The 17,925-nt window shown below is 44.9% G+C and overlaps 1 protein-coding gene across 3 annotated transcripts in view; it reads left to right on the top strand.

Moving 5' to 3' along the window:
* The window catches only part of LOC132394443 (class I histocompatibility antigen, F10 alpha chain-like), a 32,439-nt gene extending 26,761 nt beyond the window's left edge, over window positions 1–5,678 (top strand). For 2 of the 3 annotated variants that reach the window (XM_059970606.1, XM_059970608.1), the window contains 6 exons: window positions 77–349; window positions 2,070–2,333; window positions 2,627–2,728; window positions 4,669–4,713; window positions 4,955–5,002; window positions 5,546–5,678. In XM_059970606.1, the coding sequence (XP_059826589.1) occupies window positions 77–349; window positions 2,070–2,333; window positions 2,627–2,728; window positions 4,669–4,713; window positions 4,955–5,001 (731 nt within the window). In that variant the 3' untranslated portion in view covers window position 5,002; window positions 5,546–5,678. The remainder of the gene's footprint in view (window positions 1–76; window positions 350–2,069; window positions 2,334–2,626; window positions 2,729–4,668; window positions 4,714–4,954; window positions 5,003–5,545) is intronic. The other variant, XM_059970607.1, reaches the window with a different exon arrangement.
* The last annotated feature ends 12,247 nt before the right edge of the window (window positions 5,679–17,925 follow it).

Here is a 17,925-nt window from a genome sequence, read left to right on the forward strand (position 1 = left end):
TAGGGGTGTGATTTGAGCCACGTTTAACAGATGTGGATGTCCCCCCTCCCCCCCCCCCCCCCCCGGGTGGTTCCAGGGATCCACACTTACCAGCAGATGTACGGCTGTGAGCTCCGTGACGACGGGACCACCACCGGGTTCCGTCAGCACGGCTGGGACGGGTCAGACTTCATCTCCTTCGACAAGGACCGGATGGTGTGGGTGACCCCTGTGCCCTGGGGTGTCATCACTAAGGACAAGTGGGACCGGAACACGGCCGGGAACCAGTATTGGAAGGGATACCTGGAGCAGGAGTGCATCGAATGGCTGAAGAAATACATCAAGGCCGGGGAGAGTCACCTGAAACCCAGTGAGTGGTGGGGGGGGGGGGGGCAGAATGTATGTCTGGGAGTGACACCCCACAATTGCCCCATGCCCCCTTCCACCCATCTCCTCTCTCTCCCCCCCCGCTGTCTCCTTCCTTCCCCCCCGCCGTCTCCTTCCTTCCCCCCCGCCGTCTCCTTCCTTCCCCCCCGCCGTCTCCTTCCTTCCCCCCCGCCGTCTCCTTCCTTCCCCCCCGCCGTCTCCTTCCTTCCCCCCCGCCGTCTCCTTCCTTCCCCCCCGCCGTCTCCTTCCTTCCCCCCCGCCGTCTCCTTCCTTCCCCCCCGCCGTCTCCTTCCTTCCCCCCCGCCGTCTCCTTCCTTCCCCCCCGCCGTCTCCTTCCTTCCCCCCCGCCGTCTCCTTCCTTCCCCCCCGCCGTCTCCTTCCTTCCCCCCCGCCGTCTCCTTCCTTCCCCCCCGCCGTCTCCTTCCTTCCCCCCCGCCGTCTCCTTCCTTCCCCCCCGCCGTCTCCTTCCTTCCCCCCCGCCGTCTCCTTCCTTCCCCCCCGCCGTCTCCTTCCTTCCCCCCCGCCGTCTCCTTCCTTCCCCCCCGCCGTCTCCTTCCTTCCCCCCCGCCGTCTCCTTCCTTCCCCCCCGCCGTCTCCTTCCTTCCCCCCCGCCGTCTCCTTCCTTCCCCCCCGCCGTCTCCTTCCTTCCCCCCCGCCGTCTCCTTCCTTCCCCCCCGCCGTCTCCTTCCTTCCCCCCCGCCGTCTCCTTCCTTCCCCCCCGCCGTCTCCTTCCTTCCCCCCCGCCGTCTCCTTCCTTCCCCCCCGCCGTCTCCTTCCTTTCCCCCCGCCGTCTCCTTCCTTTCCCCCCGCCGTCTCCTTCCTTTCCCCCCGCCGTCTCCTTCCTTTCCCCCCGCCGTCTCCTTCCTTTCCCCCCGCCGTCTCCTTCCTTTCCCCCCGCCGTCTCCTTCCTTTCCCCCCGCCGTCTCCTTCCTTTCCCCCCGCCGTCTCCTTCCTTTCCCCCCGCCGTCTCCTTCCTTTCCCCCCGCCGTCTCCTCTCTCTCCCCCGCCGTCTCCTCTCTCTCCCCCGCCGTCTCCTCTCTCTCCCCCGCCGTCTCCTCTCTCTCCCCCGCCGTCTCCTCTCTCTCCCCCCGCCGTCTCCTCTCTCTCCCCCCGCCGTCTCCTCTCTCTCCCCCCGCCGTCTCCTCTCTCTCCCCCCGCCGTCTCCTCTCTCTCCCCCCGCCGTCTCCTCTCTCTCCCCCCGCCGTCTCCTCTCTCTCCCCCCGCCGTCTCCTCTCTCTCCCCCCGCCGTCTCCTCTCTCTCCCCCCGCCGTCTCCTCTCTCTCCCCCCGCCGTCTCCTCTCTCTCCCCCCGCCGTCTCCTCTCTCTCCCCCCGCCGTCTCCTCTCTCTCCCCCCGCCGTCTCCTCTCTCTCCCCCCGCCGTCTCCTCTCTCTCCCCCCGCCGTCTCCTCTCTCTCCCCCCGCCGTCTCCTCTCTCTCCCCCCGCCGTCTCCTCTCTCTCCCCCCGCCGTCTCCTCTCTCTCCCCCCGCCGTCTCCTCTCTCTCCCCCCGCCGTCTCCTCTCTCTCCCCCCGCCGCCTCCCCTCTCTCCCCCCGCCGTCTTCCGTCTCTGCCACCCCGCCGTCTCCACTCTCTCTCTGTCTTCTCTTCCTCTCGCCTTTTTCTCTCCGCCTTTGCCCTTTCCTATCACCCCCCTCCTCTTGCTCCCCTTTCTGCCCCCACTCACTGCCTCCTCTCCCCCCCCAGATCCCCCCGAAGTCTCGTTCACCGCCTCCAAGGATGGCCGCCTCCTCTCCTGTGTGGCCACTGGCTTCTACCCTCAGTCCATCGACGTGACGATTCTGCGGAATGGCCAGACCCTGGAGGAGGCCCATTCCCACGGGATCCTGCCCAATCACGACAACACCTACCAGCTGACCAGGACGGTGCAGGTGGAAGGCATGGACACAGGAAAGTTCTCCTGTCAGGTGGAACACCGGGGTCTCCCCGAGCCCCTCGTCCTGATCCAGGGTAAGAGACACGCACTAGTGGGGTGGTACATGGGCAGTGAGAGGGAGGGGGCTTGGCTGACCACTGGCCCAGGGCTGGGACACTGTTGACCTCTGGTCCAGGAGCACAGTGAGGTGACACTGTTGATCAGAAACCCAGGGTTGGACAGAGGGAGGAATCACTGATTCTAAGACAGGATGGTTGGTCTCTCTCTGTAGGTTGGGAGGGTGAGGGCGTGGGTGGGGTGGTGGAGGGAGAATCGGGGTTATCCCTGTCTCTGTCACTGATGTCACTGTTTCTCTGAATCCCAACAGGTCCGAAGTCCAACTCCATCCCAATCTGGATCATCGCTGTCGTTGTGGTCCTGGTGATCCTGGTGGTCGTCATCGCTGTTGGTGTTGCCTACAAAAAGAGAGGTAGGACTGGAGGGAGTTGGACTGTTGCCCTGGGGAAGGGGGCTTGGGCAGGGTGTGTCCTCCTGGCATTCCTCAGCAAACCCCATCCCAGCACCGTTGTGTTTCTACACCCAAAGGTGCCCACATCCAACGCAGCCTGTCTTCAACCCCCCCCATTCCCCACCTCTCTTCCTTCTCCCATTATAACAATTCCCGCCTCTTAACTGTCCGTAATGTGTCAGCCCCGACACCACCCCCAGCAGTGTCCCACACACCCCTGTGACGTCCTCCCACTGTACTTTCTTTCAATCAGCCTCACAAGGATGTTCTTTGGTATTAGACATTGCTTTCCTGCTTAAAGCCAAAGCTGGCTGTCCACGTTATCTACGCCTCTGATCATCTTATAGAGTAACGGTTGTTACGACACAATGAACATAGAATTGACACAGGGTTTTTTTTTATATAAACAAATAAAACATTTATTAAACACTGCTCAATAAAAAACCGAAAGTAAGCAAACAACTAACTTAACCGGAAGTTAACTGCTGTACAGCAACTCGAACAGTTCTTAAAGCGATAAATGCGAACACAGTTCTTAAAACTGGTAAATGCAAAAGTCCAAATGATTTACACAGTCAATTAGGAGAGACTTTCCCAAAGTAACGAATTCCTCAACGACGTGACGTTACTGCTGATCCCAGCCAAACTTTGCCTTGCCTGAAGGATATACGATGAAGGAAATAAAACGGCTTAAAGGCACTGACCTTTCCGTAGCGAATAACGCTGCATCCAGCTCTTTCCGCTCTTATAGCAGGGACTATTTCGCATGCAGGTTACTGTCTCTTCCGAATGAGGATTGAATAAGGTTGATCTTGTATTACTGCCAACAACACCAACTTTTCTCAATCCTTCAGGTCTCCATACTTCCATAAATCTTCACTCTCTGACTGGACTAGACTGACAGTATTGTAGCAAAACTGCCAGCAATAACCTTTGAAACTTAAGACATAAAGTAAGACTCCACTTTATAACAAAACTACGTCATGAGACGAATACGCAGCATAATGGAGTCACTGACGAATTAAACCACGAACTGACCTGCGTCACAGCAAGGCTTTCCCCTTTTATACCTGTTGAAACAGGCCATCACATGACCTCTCACTGGGGGGGGGGGGGGAAATTACATCATGTGACCTCACATTGGCAGGAAATTACATCACTCCAGCATCACAAGACCATTACATCACGCCCAGCAGAGACTCAATTACTTCATGCTCATGTGGCAGTCACAAGATACCCACGGGGTATGTAACACGGTCACCTTGTTCTCGATTTTCTCCCAGTTCAAGAGTCATTGGGTCAGACTGCATGGAATTACTCCCTTTGGCCCGACCTGCCATTGCTGACCACACACTTGCACACTCTGATTCCATTTCCTTGCCCCTCTCGGTATCTTGGTGATTCAAGTACCTGTCTGGATCTATCTTCAGTGTTGTGAGAGTCTGTCTTCACCATTCCTTCAGTGTGTTCGATCCCAGCCACCCTCTGGGAGGAGATGGAGAACATTCTTTCCTCCGGTCACTTCCAGTGATCTTGTTCCTCACTTACAGATTCTGATTATGGACTCCTCTGCTCCGGGAAATCAGTTCCTCCTACCTGTCCCACCTGAGCCTCTCATTACCGTGTGCATCCATACCTGGTGGACCTGACCAGGGTCAGTATTAGAGTAAATGGTCACTCCAAACTCCCACTGACCACTCTGTCACACACCAGCTTTGTTCCGTCTCATGGCCTTACAATGAGTTGGGGCCACACTGGTCCAGTTGGATGTGTCTCCTTTCACAGATTGTAGCTTGAGTTCTGTTTGATTGGGATTCAGAGCCCACTGGGCAGGTACTGAATCTATCTGGTTAAATGCTGGGGATGTGGGACCGTTCTCACTGACTGTCTCTGTTTTACAGCAGCGTGTTTCTCAGCAGGGAACAAAGGCTACAATCCCACCAAAAGTAAGTTCACTAAATCACAGCTGGATGGTTGTGTTACATTGTTCATGATCGCTGTGTCTCATCTAAAGAATGGGAGTTTTGTGTGTGTGACACCACTGTGTATGTCTCTGTCAGGGTGTGAGATTACCTGTATATACCTGTGTTTGTGCGGTGGTGTATTGTGTGATGTGACTGTCTTTGTTTCTCCGAGTCTGCTCTGCATCGATAATAAATGTTTTCCTGCCTGTCCTTCCATTCACAGCTTCTGACAAAGGAGAATCCTCCTCCAACTCCTCTGCCACGGCCTGAGGTAGGAACCGTGTTGGACACCGGTCAATGCTGGGCTTCCCAGCTCTTGTCACTGGAGCTGGAGCTGGTCATTACAGCACAGTCTGGGCACTGAGAAACCCCGGTCTGGAACCGGAACTGTGGGAGGGGGTGTAACCAGTCCCCACAGCACCTCACCCTGGGAATGGCCTCCTGCTCCGTTCCATTCCAGGGATCCAGTGCCCAGTTTTCATAGTTTGTCATTGGAATTGCTGCTTTTCCAGGGTTGCTCAGTGTTTTGTGGTGGGGGAGGGCGGTAGGGAGAGTTTGGGGTATGGGGATGTTGTGGGTGATTTATGGTGGTAGGGGAGATGGGTTTTGCGGGACGTGTTATGGTTGTGATGTGGGGAATGGATTTAATGTTACAGATTATGTTGTACTGCTTGTTGGGAATTGGAATCACTGGACATTATTCCCAGTGTGGGATGGGGGAGGTGTTCAGTAGGTTTCATTGTCAGTGTTGGGGAGGTTTGCTGCTGATGCCTCACTCCATAACCATCTCTCCTCGCCTCTCTCCCCCCTGCAGGAAATTCAGTTCACAGCAGAATATGGATGAAGAAATCTATGGGAACAGTGTGTAATCTTGGGACTCTGGGTGATTACGTGATATTCTCCGGGGAAAAATATGATTTATGCTTTGATCTTTGTGCTTAGGAATACGGATAATTTGCTGATTCACTTCAGGAGCCGGAATGTAATGTTGCTTTTCATAGAAAGCTGAATCACTTTAGTGTGTGTGGGATGGGGCTTAGTGGGGAACAGCTCTGACCCACAGCTCAGCCCTGGTCGGCATCTGGAGACTCACAGTTGGTGAATAGATTTGCTCATTCAGTCAATTTGATTGTTGACCGAGAGTGGCTTCTGGCCCGTGTGGGATGGGAGGGGAGTGGGTGGCAGGTGCTGGAGTTAAATTGAGACTTTAAACCATGGGCTGTGGGATGATTGCAGGGAGATCTGGAAACGTGATTTTATGCTGGTGGTGGGTCGGGAGGGAGGGAAAAATTCTTTCATGCTTCAATGTCAAGGCTTTTTAATACTAAATACAAATAAAATTGATGTTTACTCCATCTCCCTGTCTGGCAGTGTTTATCATGGTGGGAACATTGGGATTTGAAGGATGCAGTCACTAGGACTCCAGACAAAGTGGGAATGATGTGTATTATGGATTTAAGGAGAATCTGCATTTCTGGGGGGGTGTGGGAGAAGACATGAGGAGTGGTTCCTGATGAGGCAACAGTGTCCAGGGAGAGATCTGGCAAGGACCAATAAAACGGTGTCTGGTACAGTGGTGACTATGTTTCCGAGAAGCTCCTAGTTACCTTCTGCAAAGTTGGAAGCCAAGGATTTATGTAATTGCACCATCACTCAGAATCAGGTTTAATATCAGTGGCAATGTCGTGAAATTTGTTGTTGTGTGGCTCCATCCAGACCGTGCTCTGTTCCTACTGCTGCCGTCAGGAAGAAGGTACAGGAGCCTCAGGACTCTCACCACAGGATTAGTAACAGTTGTTACTTCTCAATTATCTGACTCTTGAACCAGGGGTGAAAACTAACAAGTTTTCATAGACCATAAGACTTCAAAGGTTCAAGGGTCCAATTTAATGTCAGAGAAATGTATACACTCTCTCCCGTACAAGCCGGGGGTCAGTCCAAGGTTACACGTTGTACTGGAGGGATAGAAAGGTAGGCAGGTGGGTTGGCATGGCTCTGCTGGTAAAAAAAAAATGGCATCAAATCGGGAGAAAGTGTAACATAAGATCCGAAGATGTTGAATCCTTGTGGGTTGAGTTGAGAAACTGCAGGGGTAAAAGGACCCTGATGGCAGTTATATACAGGCCTCCCAACAATAGCTGGGATGTGGACCACGGATTTCAACAGGAAATAGAAAAGGTGTGTCAAAAGGGCAATGTTGTGATAATCATGGGAGATTTCAACATGCAGGTAGATTGGGCAAATCAGTTTTTAACATTTAACTGTCATTCTTTGGGGTAATCCTGTGTTTTTGTGGATATTTGCGAAGAAAAAGCATTTCTAGATGTATATTGTATTACAACCGTCCTTCAACCACGATTCAGTGATGGCCACAACATCATAACTGACAATCTGTAAAAGTGGAAAAAGATCATTCACCTTATTTCTTAAGCTCTGTTGTTATGTACCTGTGGGTATCCTGTGGCTGTCACGTGACCACGGTGTAATTGAGGCTCTGCTGGGCATGATGCAATGGTCTTGTGATAGTGGAGTGATGTGATTTTCCCGCCAGTGAGAGGTCTTGTGATGGGTTTTTTTCAACAGGGTATAAAAGGGGCACGCATCCCTGTAGCGCAGGTCAGTTTGCGGCTTAAGTCGTCAGTGACTCCGTTCTGCTGCGTATTTGATTTTACGACGCAGTTTCATTTAAAAGTGGAGTTTTGATTTCCATTGTAAGAACTGTTGAGCCAGCAGTTCTGAAAATTGCTGCCAGTTAAAGTTCGGTCAGAGAGTGAAGAATTATCGAAGTTCGGGAAGCTGAAGGATCGAGGAAAATTGATGTCGGCGGTAAAACAAGTTCGACCTTATTTAATACTCAATCGGAAGGAACCTGCAGTCCAAGGTAGATCCCAGATAAAGAGCAGAAAGGAATGGAGCAGGGTTTCGCCAAGGAAAGGTCAGTGCCTTTGAGCAGTTTTTATTTCCTTCATCGTAAATCCTTCAGGCAAGGCAGACTGGCTAGGATCAGCAGTAACGTCACGTAAGAGAATTTATTACTGCAAGGAAAGTCTCTCCTCACTGACTTTGTAAATCATTTGGACTTTTGCACCTACTACTTTAAAGAACTGAGTTTGTATTTCTCATTTTAAGAACGGTTCGAGCTGCCATACAGCAATCCACTTCCAGTTAAGTTAGTCGTTTGCTTACTTTTGGGTTTTTTTTCAGCAGTGTTTAATAAATGTCTTATTTGTTATCTAAAACCTGTCTCAATCCTATATTCTTTGTTGCCATATTGTAACTCTGTGCATTGAGTGTTGTATTTGCTACACTTCTTGATTTTGCATCACCAAAGCACTGATACCGTTCTGGCTGCAGTTTTGTCCTGTCACCTGCCTGCCCTACGTTACAGTCTGTCTGCTCGCTATCTTTGCTTATTTACCATCTGTCCTATCCTGAGTCCCTTCACTCCAGTTCCCATCCCTTTCAGGTGCAAGCCATTACTTTTGAACAGGTCATACCTCCTCCAGAAGAGATCCCAATGATCCAAGAACCTAAAGCCCTGGCCCCTGCACCAACTCCTCAGCCACGAACTAATTTGCCAAATCATCCTGTTTCTACCCTCACCAGTGGCATAGACAACAATCCAGAATCCTGCTTCTCAGTTCTCCACCAGCTCTCAAAATTCTCTCTTCAGGACCACTTTGCTTTTCCTTCCCATGTCATTGGTACCAATATGTACCAAGACATCTGACTGCCCTCCCTCCCTGTCCAATATGGTGTGAACACAATTCAAAACAGCCCTGACCCTGGCACCCGGCAGTCTTACACCATTCAGGTATCCTGTTCATGTTCACAGAATCTCCTGTCTTTTCCTCTGATACTGAGTCCCCTGTCACTACTGAGTCCTCTATCACTACCGAGTCCCCTGTCACTACTGAGTCCTTTATCACTACTGATTCCCCTGTCACTACTGAGTCCTTTATCACTACTGATTCCCCTATCACTACTGAGTCCCTTGTCACTACTGAGTCCTCTATCACTACCGCTCCGCACTTCTCCCTCTTTTCCTTCTGCACCATGGACCCATGCTCAGTGCCGGTAACCCGGTCTCTGTGGCATTCATCTAGGAGGTTATCCCCCACAACAGTATCCAACATGGTTTACTTATTATTGAGGGGAATCGCCACAGGGTGCTCTGTGCTAACAGCTTGTCCACATTTCCATTTCTCCTGACAGTCACCCAGCTACTCGCCTCCTGCAACTTCAGGATAACTATTTCCCTGTAACTTTGATCAATTATCTCCTCACTCTCCCGTACAAGCTGAAGGTCATCCAGTTGCTGCTCCAGATCCCTAACATGGTCTTCAAAGAGCTGCAGCTGGATGCACTTCACACAGATGTCGTTCCCTGGGAGACTCTGGATCTCCCAGGACTCCAACATCCAGCATGAAGAATGTATAATAGCCGTTTACTGCACTAGCTACAGTAAGAGAAACCAAAAGGGAACTTTAGCAAAAGCTTACCCGGAGCCAACATCTCTTTCGAGCCAAAGCCTGACACTCCGACTGTCAAAAACAGCCGGCCCATTTGTCCCTTCTGTCCTTTTAAACAGCATCGGTGACCTGCGGGAAACCTCGTCACTGTGACCTGCTCCTGCCACTGATTAAGCTGCTTGTTTAAGTTGTCCTTTTAAAAATATATTTACTGTAATTTACAGAGTTTATGTGTTGCTGTCACAGAACAACAAATTTCACGACAGTGATAATAAACCTGATTCTAATTTTATTGCTTATTTATTTAGTATGTGTTCAGCTTGTGTTCCTTTGCACATTCGTTGTTAGTCTGTCTTGTTGACACAGTCTTTCATTGATTCTATTCTGTTTCTTAGATTTACTGTGAATTCTGGCAAATAAATGAATCTCGGGTTTTATTTGATAATAAATTTATTTTTGAACTTTTCCTGAGTAGCCTTGCACAATACACAAAAACAACGATAAATTACATTAAGAAATATTCCTCGCTCATCTCACAAGTTGTCCTATTTCTAATTATGGGGCTCCTTCACTCAGCCTGTCTCTGTTCCATATTATCAAAGCTTCTACAGTCCAGTGTTATTCAATATTACTCTGATCCTCTCTTTCTGCTTTTTGAACGGTGTGCATGTGGTGGGACTGACATGTGCCCGAGGGTCAGGTTTGTCACATTACACCATTCCTCCATGGATCCAACATTATCCGCAGCTTCTCCTGTGGCTGTGACTGAATTGCTTTTCCTCCTGCATTTCTACACCAGATGGAATGTATAACTGTTGTGGTTTCTACATCTGTTCCATAAATGTTACCCCGTCTCTCTGCTCTCAGGCCTTGTAACTGAGTCTTCCCACCTTTCATAGACAACACACTCCTCACACCTTCATGATTTTCTTGGTTTATTTTGGGGCCAGAGTGTCTGATCAAAGTGTACAATGTCCTGAGTCTGCAGGACTATGTCAGTCTTAACCACAGAAACAGACTCTCCAGCCCACTATGTCTGTCCCAACCATTAAAGACCAATCCACATTATTCCCATTCACTGACGCTTGGTCCATAACCTTCTCTGCCTTGGTTATTCAAGTGCTTCTCAAGGTATTTCTTAAACATTGTGAGTCTGTCCCTCCACCATCCCCTCAAGTAGTGTGTTCCAGGTTCCAACCCTCACACCCCCATGTGAACATTCTTCCTCAGATCCCCTCTAAACCTCCTCACCATTGTCCAATCCCTGTCTGTTTAGTTTCAGACACATTTGCCAAGGGGAAGGTTTCAAATATGGACGACCCTGACTTTGCCTGTAAGGATATTGTACCTCTATCAGGTCTCCCCTCAGCATCCTCCACTCCAAGGGAAGGGTCTATCCATTCTGTCCTTTATAACCACACTGCTCCATCACAAACACCACCATGATGGATCTCTACACCCTGTCCAGTGCAATCACATCCTTTCCCCCTCCTTGGGGACCACGGATACTGATGGATTTCTGACAATCCCGATGTTTCAGAGTACTTAGTGAGACTAATCAAGAATCTATCAACCTCTGCCTTAAATAACCCTACTGACAGCCTCCCACAGCGGCCTTTGGCAATGAATTCCACAGATTGTCTGGTTTAAGAAATTCCTAATTATCTCCATTCTAAATGGACGTTCCTCTGTCCCAGGGTTGTGGCCTCTGGTCTAACACCTCCACCCCCTACCCCACTCTCAAGGGCTTTCAACATTAAATAGGTTTCAATGAGATACCTTCCCCCCCCCCCATTCTTCTGAATTCCAGTGAGTACAGGCCCAGAGCCATTAATTGTTCCTCATAAAGTAACCCTTTCATTACCGGAATCATTCTGGTGAACCAACTCTGAACGTTCTCCAATGTCAGAACATCCTTTATCAGATAAGGGGCCTAAAACTACCCAGAATGCTCCAAGTGGGGCCTTAGTCCTCTCAAAATGAACGTGAACATTGCATCTGTCTTCCTCATCACCAACTCTTCTTGCAAATTGAACTTTAGGGAAACTTGCACGTGGACTTCCAAGCCCCTTTGAGTTTTGGACTTTTGGCGTCGAGTGTGACACCCCATTCCTCACTGCCCTGTGTGTGAACCCTCCTCCCAAACTGCTCATGAGTGACCTCTCCTCCCTCCCCCCGCCCTCAGCCGGTCTGTACTACTTAAGAACATAAGAACGTAAGAGATAGACTCCGCCTCCCACCTGTGGACATGTAAGACAGTTTCTTTCTGTCCACCTTTAGTCTCTCCCTTTTCCGACTTAAACTTTGAAAGTTTAACTTTACTCAGCCGGATCTGTAGAGCAACAGTTATAATCATAGCGACCCTAAGAAGCACCACAAGGAATCCGGACAACGGGAAGGGAACGGGAAGCCTAAAGAAAGCTGACGAGTCCTCGGAGGAACCGCCTTGGGAAAAGAGATTAGAGTCTCAAATCAGCTATATCATTACTGAAGTAACTCAACTAAAAGTTAAATTTCACCCTTTTGAGGAAAAAATTGATTCTCTGAGCCTCGATCTTAAAGAAGTTAGTCGAAATGCGGCTGACCTTTCTTCTCGTTCGGAAAAGGCTCAACAACGAATCGTCGATCTGGAAGCTCGGTCGTGTCGGAATAATATCCGAATTGATGGATTAAAGAGAAATCAGAACCTGCCGACACACTGGATTATTTTGCTAAAATGTTTCAGTCTTTATTTCCGGAGGCTTACCCACAACCGCCGGGGACTGAAATGGCTCACAGAATCGGTGCTTTAAATCTTTTGGACCAAGGTAAAAACAGGCATATTGCTGTGCGTTTTCTTCGTTTTAGAGACAAAGACCGCATTATTAAGCTTGCAAGAAAACAAAGGTTGTTTCAATTTCAAAGTTCGGAGATTCGCTTTGTTGAAGATTTTCCACGTGAAATTGTTAAGAAACGTTCTGGATTCGCTCTGGCTATGCGTACGGCTTATCAAAAAAAGCTTTTCCCTTCACTTCAATACCCAGCTAAATTAAGGCTTTTCGTCAAAAATTCTGGGGTTCGTAATTTTGATGACCCAGCCGAAGCATTGTGTTTTATTAATTCACTGCCTGACAAGTCTGAAGCATGTAGTTTGAATGATTTACAACTGTTTGATTGTCTTGCGATGTAAGAGTGATGAAATTGGAAGATTTGATGGTTATAGAAAGTCTTTACCTTAAAATGTACTTTTATCTCTGAAATAGACTTGTTTGGATGGTTTTAACCTCAGAAGACATAACGGGAGAACTGTTGAAAGACTGTAGATAACTTTGAACCATCTAAAATTTTTTGTTTATAGCATTTAAATGAATTAATTACTTTTTTCTCTGTATGCTTTTGTAAAGATCTTTTAAGTAATTTTCTGAATTTCTTTACTTTTTAAAGATAGATTGGATAATTTAAGGACAGCGATTGTTTTTCTTCTGTGCAAATATTTCAAGAATTGTTTTGGACGTGTTTTTCTTTCCTTACCTAATATTTTGAAAGTTATTCTCAAAATTGAAGGTCGTTTTCCTTTAAAAAAAAACACCGTTCCTTCCAAATCAATTATTTTGAGTACGTACACAATGCTGGGAGAACTCAGCAGGTCAGGCAGCATCCGTGAGAAAAGAGTAGCCAACGTTTCGGGCCGAGATCCTTCGTCAGGAATTATTTTGTTATGTCGACTGTAATGAGTTTTACATCCAGTAGAGGGAGACAGAGATTACTTTTTACATTTTTACTTTTTATTTAGGCAGGTGGAGTTTATAATTGCTTTTTATGAATTCTTTGGGGCTTGCGTCTATTGATATTGATTTATTTCTGGGCTTTGTAGTTTGGGTGGGTTTTTTTATTTTATCTTTTCTTATTTTTTATCCCCATTATGGAATCCCGGAGCGTACGCAAATTATTATTATTGTTGTTTATCTCCGTCATTCTCGACTATCTTATCCTGACATGCGTCTAACTACTTTTTTTTAGATATGAAGTCTCATGATGATATTTAAACAGTTAAATGTTTTAAGTTGGGATGTCCGTGGTTGGAACCATCCTATTAAGTGCAAGAAAACATTTAAAACTATTAACTGATTCCAACCTGATATAATTTTTGCATAAGAGTTGCATATCAAGTTATGTGATAAAAATTGAATTTTTAAATTTTGGAAGGATCCTTAGTTTCATACAAATTCTCAAAATAAAATTAGAGGTGTCTCTATTTTTATTGATTCCAATATGCCTTTTAACCAAGAGGATATTATAGCCGATATTAATGGTAGATTTTTGATTGTTAAAGGAACAATTCTTAACAGGAAAATGATTTTGTTTAATATTTATGGACCAAATGTTGATGATCCCTCATTTGTTAAAGCTGTCTTTGCTCTATTACCTGATCTAAATGAATATATGTTATTAATGGATGGTGATTTTAATTCTTGTTTAAGTCCCTTAATGGATAAGTCATCATCCAAATATCAACTCCCTAATCGTTCTGCATCACTTATTAATTCCTTTTAAATTGATTATGGCTTAATTGTAAGTTGGAGGTATATACATCCTAGTGATAGAGAATATTATTTTTCTCACATGTTCATAATAAATATTCGAGAATCCACTATTATATAGTCGACCCTTGACTTCTATTTAATGTTCAGAAATGTGAATATGATGCAATTATTATCTCTGATCATGCTCCTTTAAACCTAATATTTGAACTAAAAGATGTTGCTTCTACCAGACCACTTTGGCGTTTTCCAGAACATTTGTTACAAAGTTCAGAATTTTTTGAGTTTATTGAAACTCAGATAAAAGAGTTTTTTCTCTTTAATAATACAGGATACGTCTCAAAGTTAGTGATTTGGGATACATTAAAAGCCTATTTACATGGTCAGATTATTTTGTATATAGCTAAATTGAAGAAACAGACAAGAATGGAATTAGATAAAACCTCTAAACAAATTAAAGACTTAGATAACATCAATGCAACCTCTCCAAATGTTGTTGTGTTTAAAAGAAGAGTGGAATTACAATCACAAATATAATTTATTATTAACTTATCCTATTGGAGGATATTTGCTTACATTGAAAAGTCAGTTTTATATTCTTAGGGATAAAGATAATAAGCTCTTAGCCTCCCAATTAAGGGCAGCTAGAGCTAAGACACAAATTTTAAAGATTTGTAAAGAAAATGGAGATATAGCAAGTAACCATGAAGACATCAATAATATTTTTCAGGACTTTTACTCTGATCTTTCGAGATCTCAATTTCCTGCAGACTCCTCCAAAATGAAGGCTTTTTTACATGATTAAATTTCTTCAAATTACTGTTGAAGATCAACAGATTTTTGATGCTCCAATTACTGAGCATGAAATTCAGAAAGTTATGTTGTCAATGCAATCAGTTGAAGCTTCTGGACTTATTCGGTAGAATTTTACAAAAAAATTGAAAGATTACTTTCTCCATACCTTTTGGAAATATTTCATGAATCCTTTGAGAAGGGTAATTTACCTTCTTCTTTCTATGAAGCGTCTATTTCCTTAATCCTTAAGAAAGATAAAGATCCTACTGAATGTTCATCATATAGAACTATTTTGTTATTAACTGTTGATGCAAAAATCCTTTCTAAAATAATAGCTGACTGCTTGGAAAATATTTTAACTAAAATCATCTCTAAGGATCAAACAGGCTTTATTAAAGGCCATTACTCTTTCTCCAATGTTCGGAGACTGATTAACATCATTATCTATGGAACCCCAATGTGTTATTTCTCTTGACACAGAAAAAGCATTTGATAGTGTTGAGTGGTCATATCTGTTTAAAGCATTAGAACAATTTGGTTTTGGTAATAATTTCAATAGGTGGATTCAAAAGATCTATAAGAATCCTACTGCTATGGTTATTACTAATAATTTCAGGTCCTCTTTTTTCACTTTTGCGTGGTACTAGACAGGGATGTCCATTAAGCCCGTTGCTATTTAATCTTGTACAGGAGCCTTTGGCCATAACACTCCGAGAAGGTAAAAATATCCATGGTATCTCTATGAATGGGACCATACATAAGTTTTCTCTTTATGAAGATGATATTTTGGTTTTTAGTTCGAACCCTGAGGAATCAATTCCTAATCTTTTGGAAATACTAAAGGATTTTGGAAAATTTTCAGGATATAAACTTAACTTGAATAAAAGTGAATTGTTTCCATTAAATGCCCCTGTTTTTATACATAATGATATTCCATTTAGAATTGTTAATTCTTTTAAAGATTTAGATAAGCTGTTAACTGTCCTGTGCTATTATCAGTGGGATCATCAGTTGACCTGCCACCTGTCTTCAGGAGTTTCGGCCCGTTTATGATCAAGACTCCCTCGAGGTGGTGGGCCAGCAGTGCTAAAGCACCACCTCCCACTGATGAGCTTAACAACTTGGCATCTGCCTCTATCAGAGTTGTTGGTCGCTTCCATCCAACAGATAGTCCACTCTTCAGGTATCTATGCAGCTAATGAAGAGTTTACAAAAGATGGATACACTGTCCGATTATCTCCCCTTTGGACGTACTTGGTCCACACCCATGATGATCCTGTCTCTGTTGCCTCAGCTACAGCCCTGCTGGTTGACTTGATCTCTCTTCTAGTGAAGCCAAGGTCACGCAGCCACTTCTGGAAAGTGAACGCAATAAAGCCACGGCACCCTACTTTGAATGGATAGCATGAGACCGTCCACCCTCTGTCTCTGCAATCTGATCTTTATTCTGCATACTTGGTTAACTTGTGCTCATGGGCTTCATCGATGTTGTTTTCCCAGGGGACTGTGAGTTCTCCAATAACCATCTCTCTACTGGTGTCAGACCATGCGATTATATCTGGATGCAATGTGGTGAAAACTATTTGCTCCGGGAAACTGCCTCTCCCATCCAGTTCGGCCTTGACACACCAATCATTGGCTGAAGAAAGTATGCTCGATCGTGGGCCTGCGCTGTACACCCTTGACTTGGAGCCATCTTACACAAATGATATGCGATGTTCTGTGCAGCATGGGGCATGAGATAAGTTGTGCTGCAGTACTCTCTGCTCAACCGCTTCTGTTACAACTTTGAGAACGTTGTTACGACTCCAAGTGTACACGCTGCTGAAAGATTGACCCTGCATGCACTCAAAATATGCTGAAGTGTTCCCTTCTCACCACAACCAGCACACCTGTCTGTCTTATCTTCATACCAGGTGCTGAGGTTGGCAGGTGTTGGGAGCAGGTCAGACATTGCTCTGTATAGAAAAGAAATGTGGAGCAGTTCCATCTGCCACAGAACATTCCAAGATAGGTGTCTTGGATATAAAGATATCCAATATAAAGATCTCTATAAGGCTAATGTAGTTCCTTTAATGGACTCCATGAAACAACTATTTTCTAGATGGAATCCACTTACTCTTTCTTTAATAGGTCATATCCATGCCGTGAAAATGATGATTTTACCTAGAGTTTTATATCTTTTTCAAAATATACCTATCTTTTTAACTAAAAAAATTTTGATCAAATTGACTCCATTATTTTGTCCTTTACTTGGAACAATGAAAGACCAAGAGTTAATAAGTATCATTTATGATAATCTAAAAAAGATGGTGGACTTCCACTTCCTAATTTAAGGCTGTAATATTGGGCTATTAATATCTGGCAATTATGTTTTTGGTTATATTGGCTTGATAAGAGCCAAAAACCAGTTTGGATTGATTTGTCAAACAATTTGTCAAAGCTGTCAAACAATTTTATTTAACCTCATTATTGGGAGCTCCATTACCTTTACAGCTGTCTAAAATTCCAAATTTAAATCTCTACCCTGTTATTAAACAGTACTTATGGATTTGGTTTCAGTTTCGCAATTTTTAAAATATTAAACAACTTAAATTATATGGTTCTCTATATCGAAATTTTAAATTTAAACCTTCAATAACTGATCCCACTTTTCTCTTATGGAGAATTAAGGGGATCTGTTCTTCTACAGATTTATTTTGTGATGGTCGATTGATGACTTTTGATGAGTTAATCAGCAAATATTCTCTCTCTCATACACACTTTCTGCAATATTTTCAGATCAGACATTTCTTACAACAATACTTATCTAAATTTCCACATATGCAAGAATCTGATTTGTTGGAAACCATTTTGAATTTGAATCCTTTAGTAAGAGGTTCCATTGGTAGAATTTATAATTGAATTTTACTATAAAAAGATAACCTCTCACTAAAGATTAAACAAGATTGGGAGAGAGAACTTAATATGAGCTTTGTTAATGAAGATTGGTTGCGAGTTCTGAAAATGGTAAATTCTTCAATATGTACCAATCACTGTTTTAATTCAATTTAAAATTGTTCACCATTATTATTTAACAAAGGAGAGAATATCCAAATTATTTCCTAGCATAGACAATTACTGTGATAGGTGTAAAACTGAAGTAGCATATATGTTCTGGTCATGTTCTTCATTAAAATCTTTTTGTAAATCTTTATTTTCTACAATTTCTAAATCGCTGAGAATTAATTTACAACCTAATACATTGACTGTTCTATTTGGAATAGTTCCACATCATATTCAGGGTATTTCATCTTCAGATCAACATGTAATTCTATTTGTTACATTATTGGCAAGAAGGGCTATTTTATTAAAATGGAAATGTACCTCTGTCCCTGCATTAATTCATTTGTTTTCTCAAGTAATTT

This window comes from Hypanus sabinus, chromosome 5 (assembly GCF_030144855.1).
Source record: "Hypanus sabinus isolate sHypSab1 chromosome 5, sHypSab1.hap1, whole genome shotgun sequence".
In the NCBI taxonomy this organism is placed as follows: Eukaryota; Metazoa; Chordata; class Chondrichthyes; order Myliobatiformes; family Dasyatidae; genus Hypanus; species Hypanus sabinus.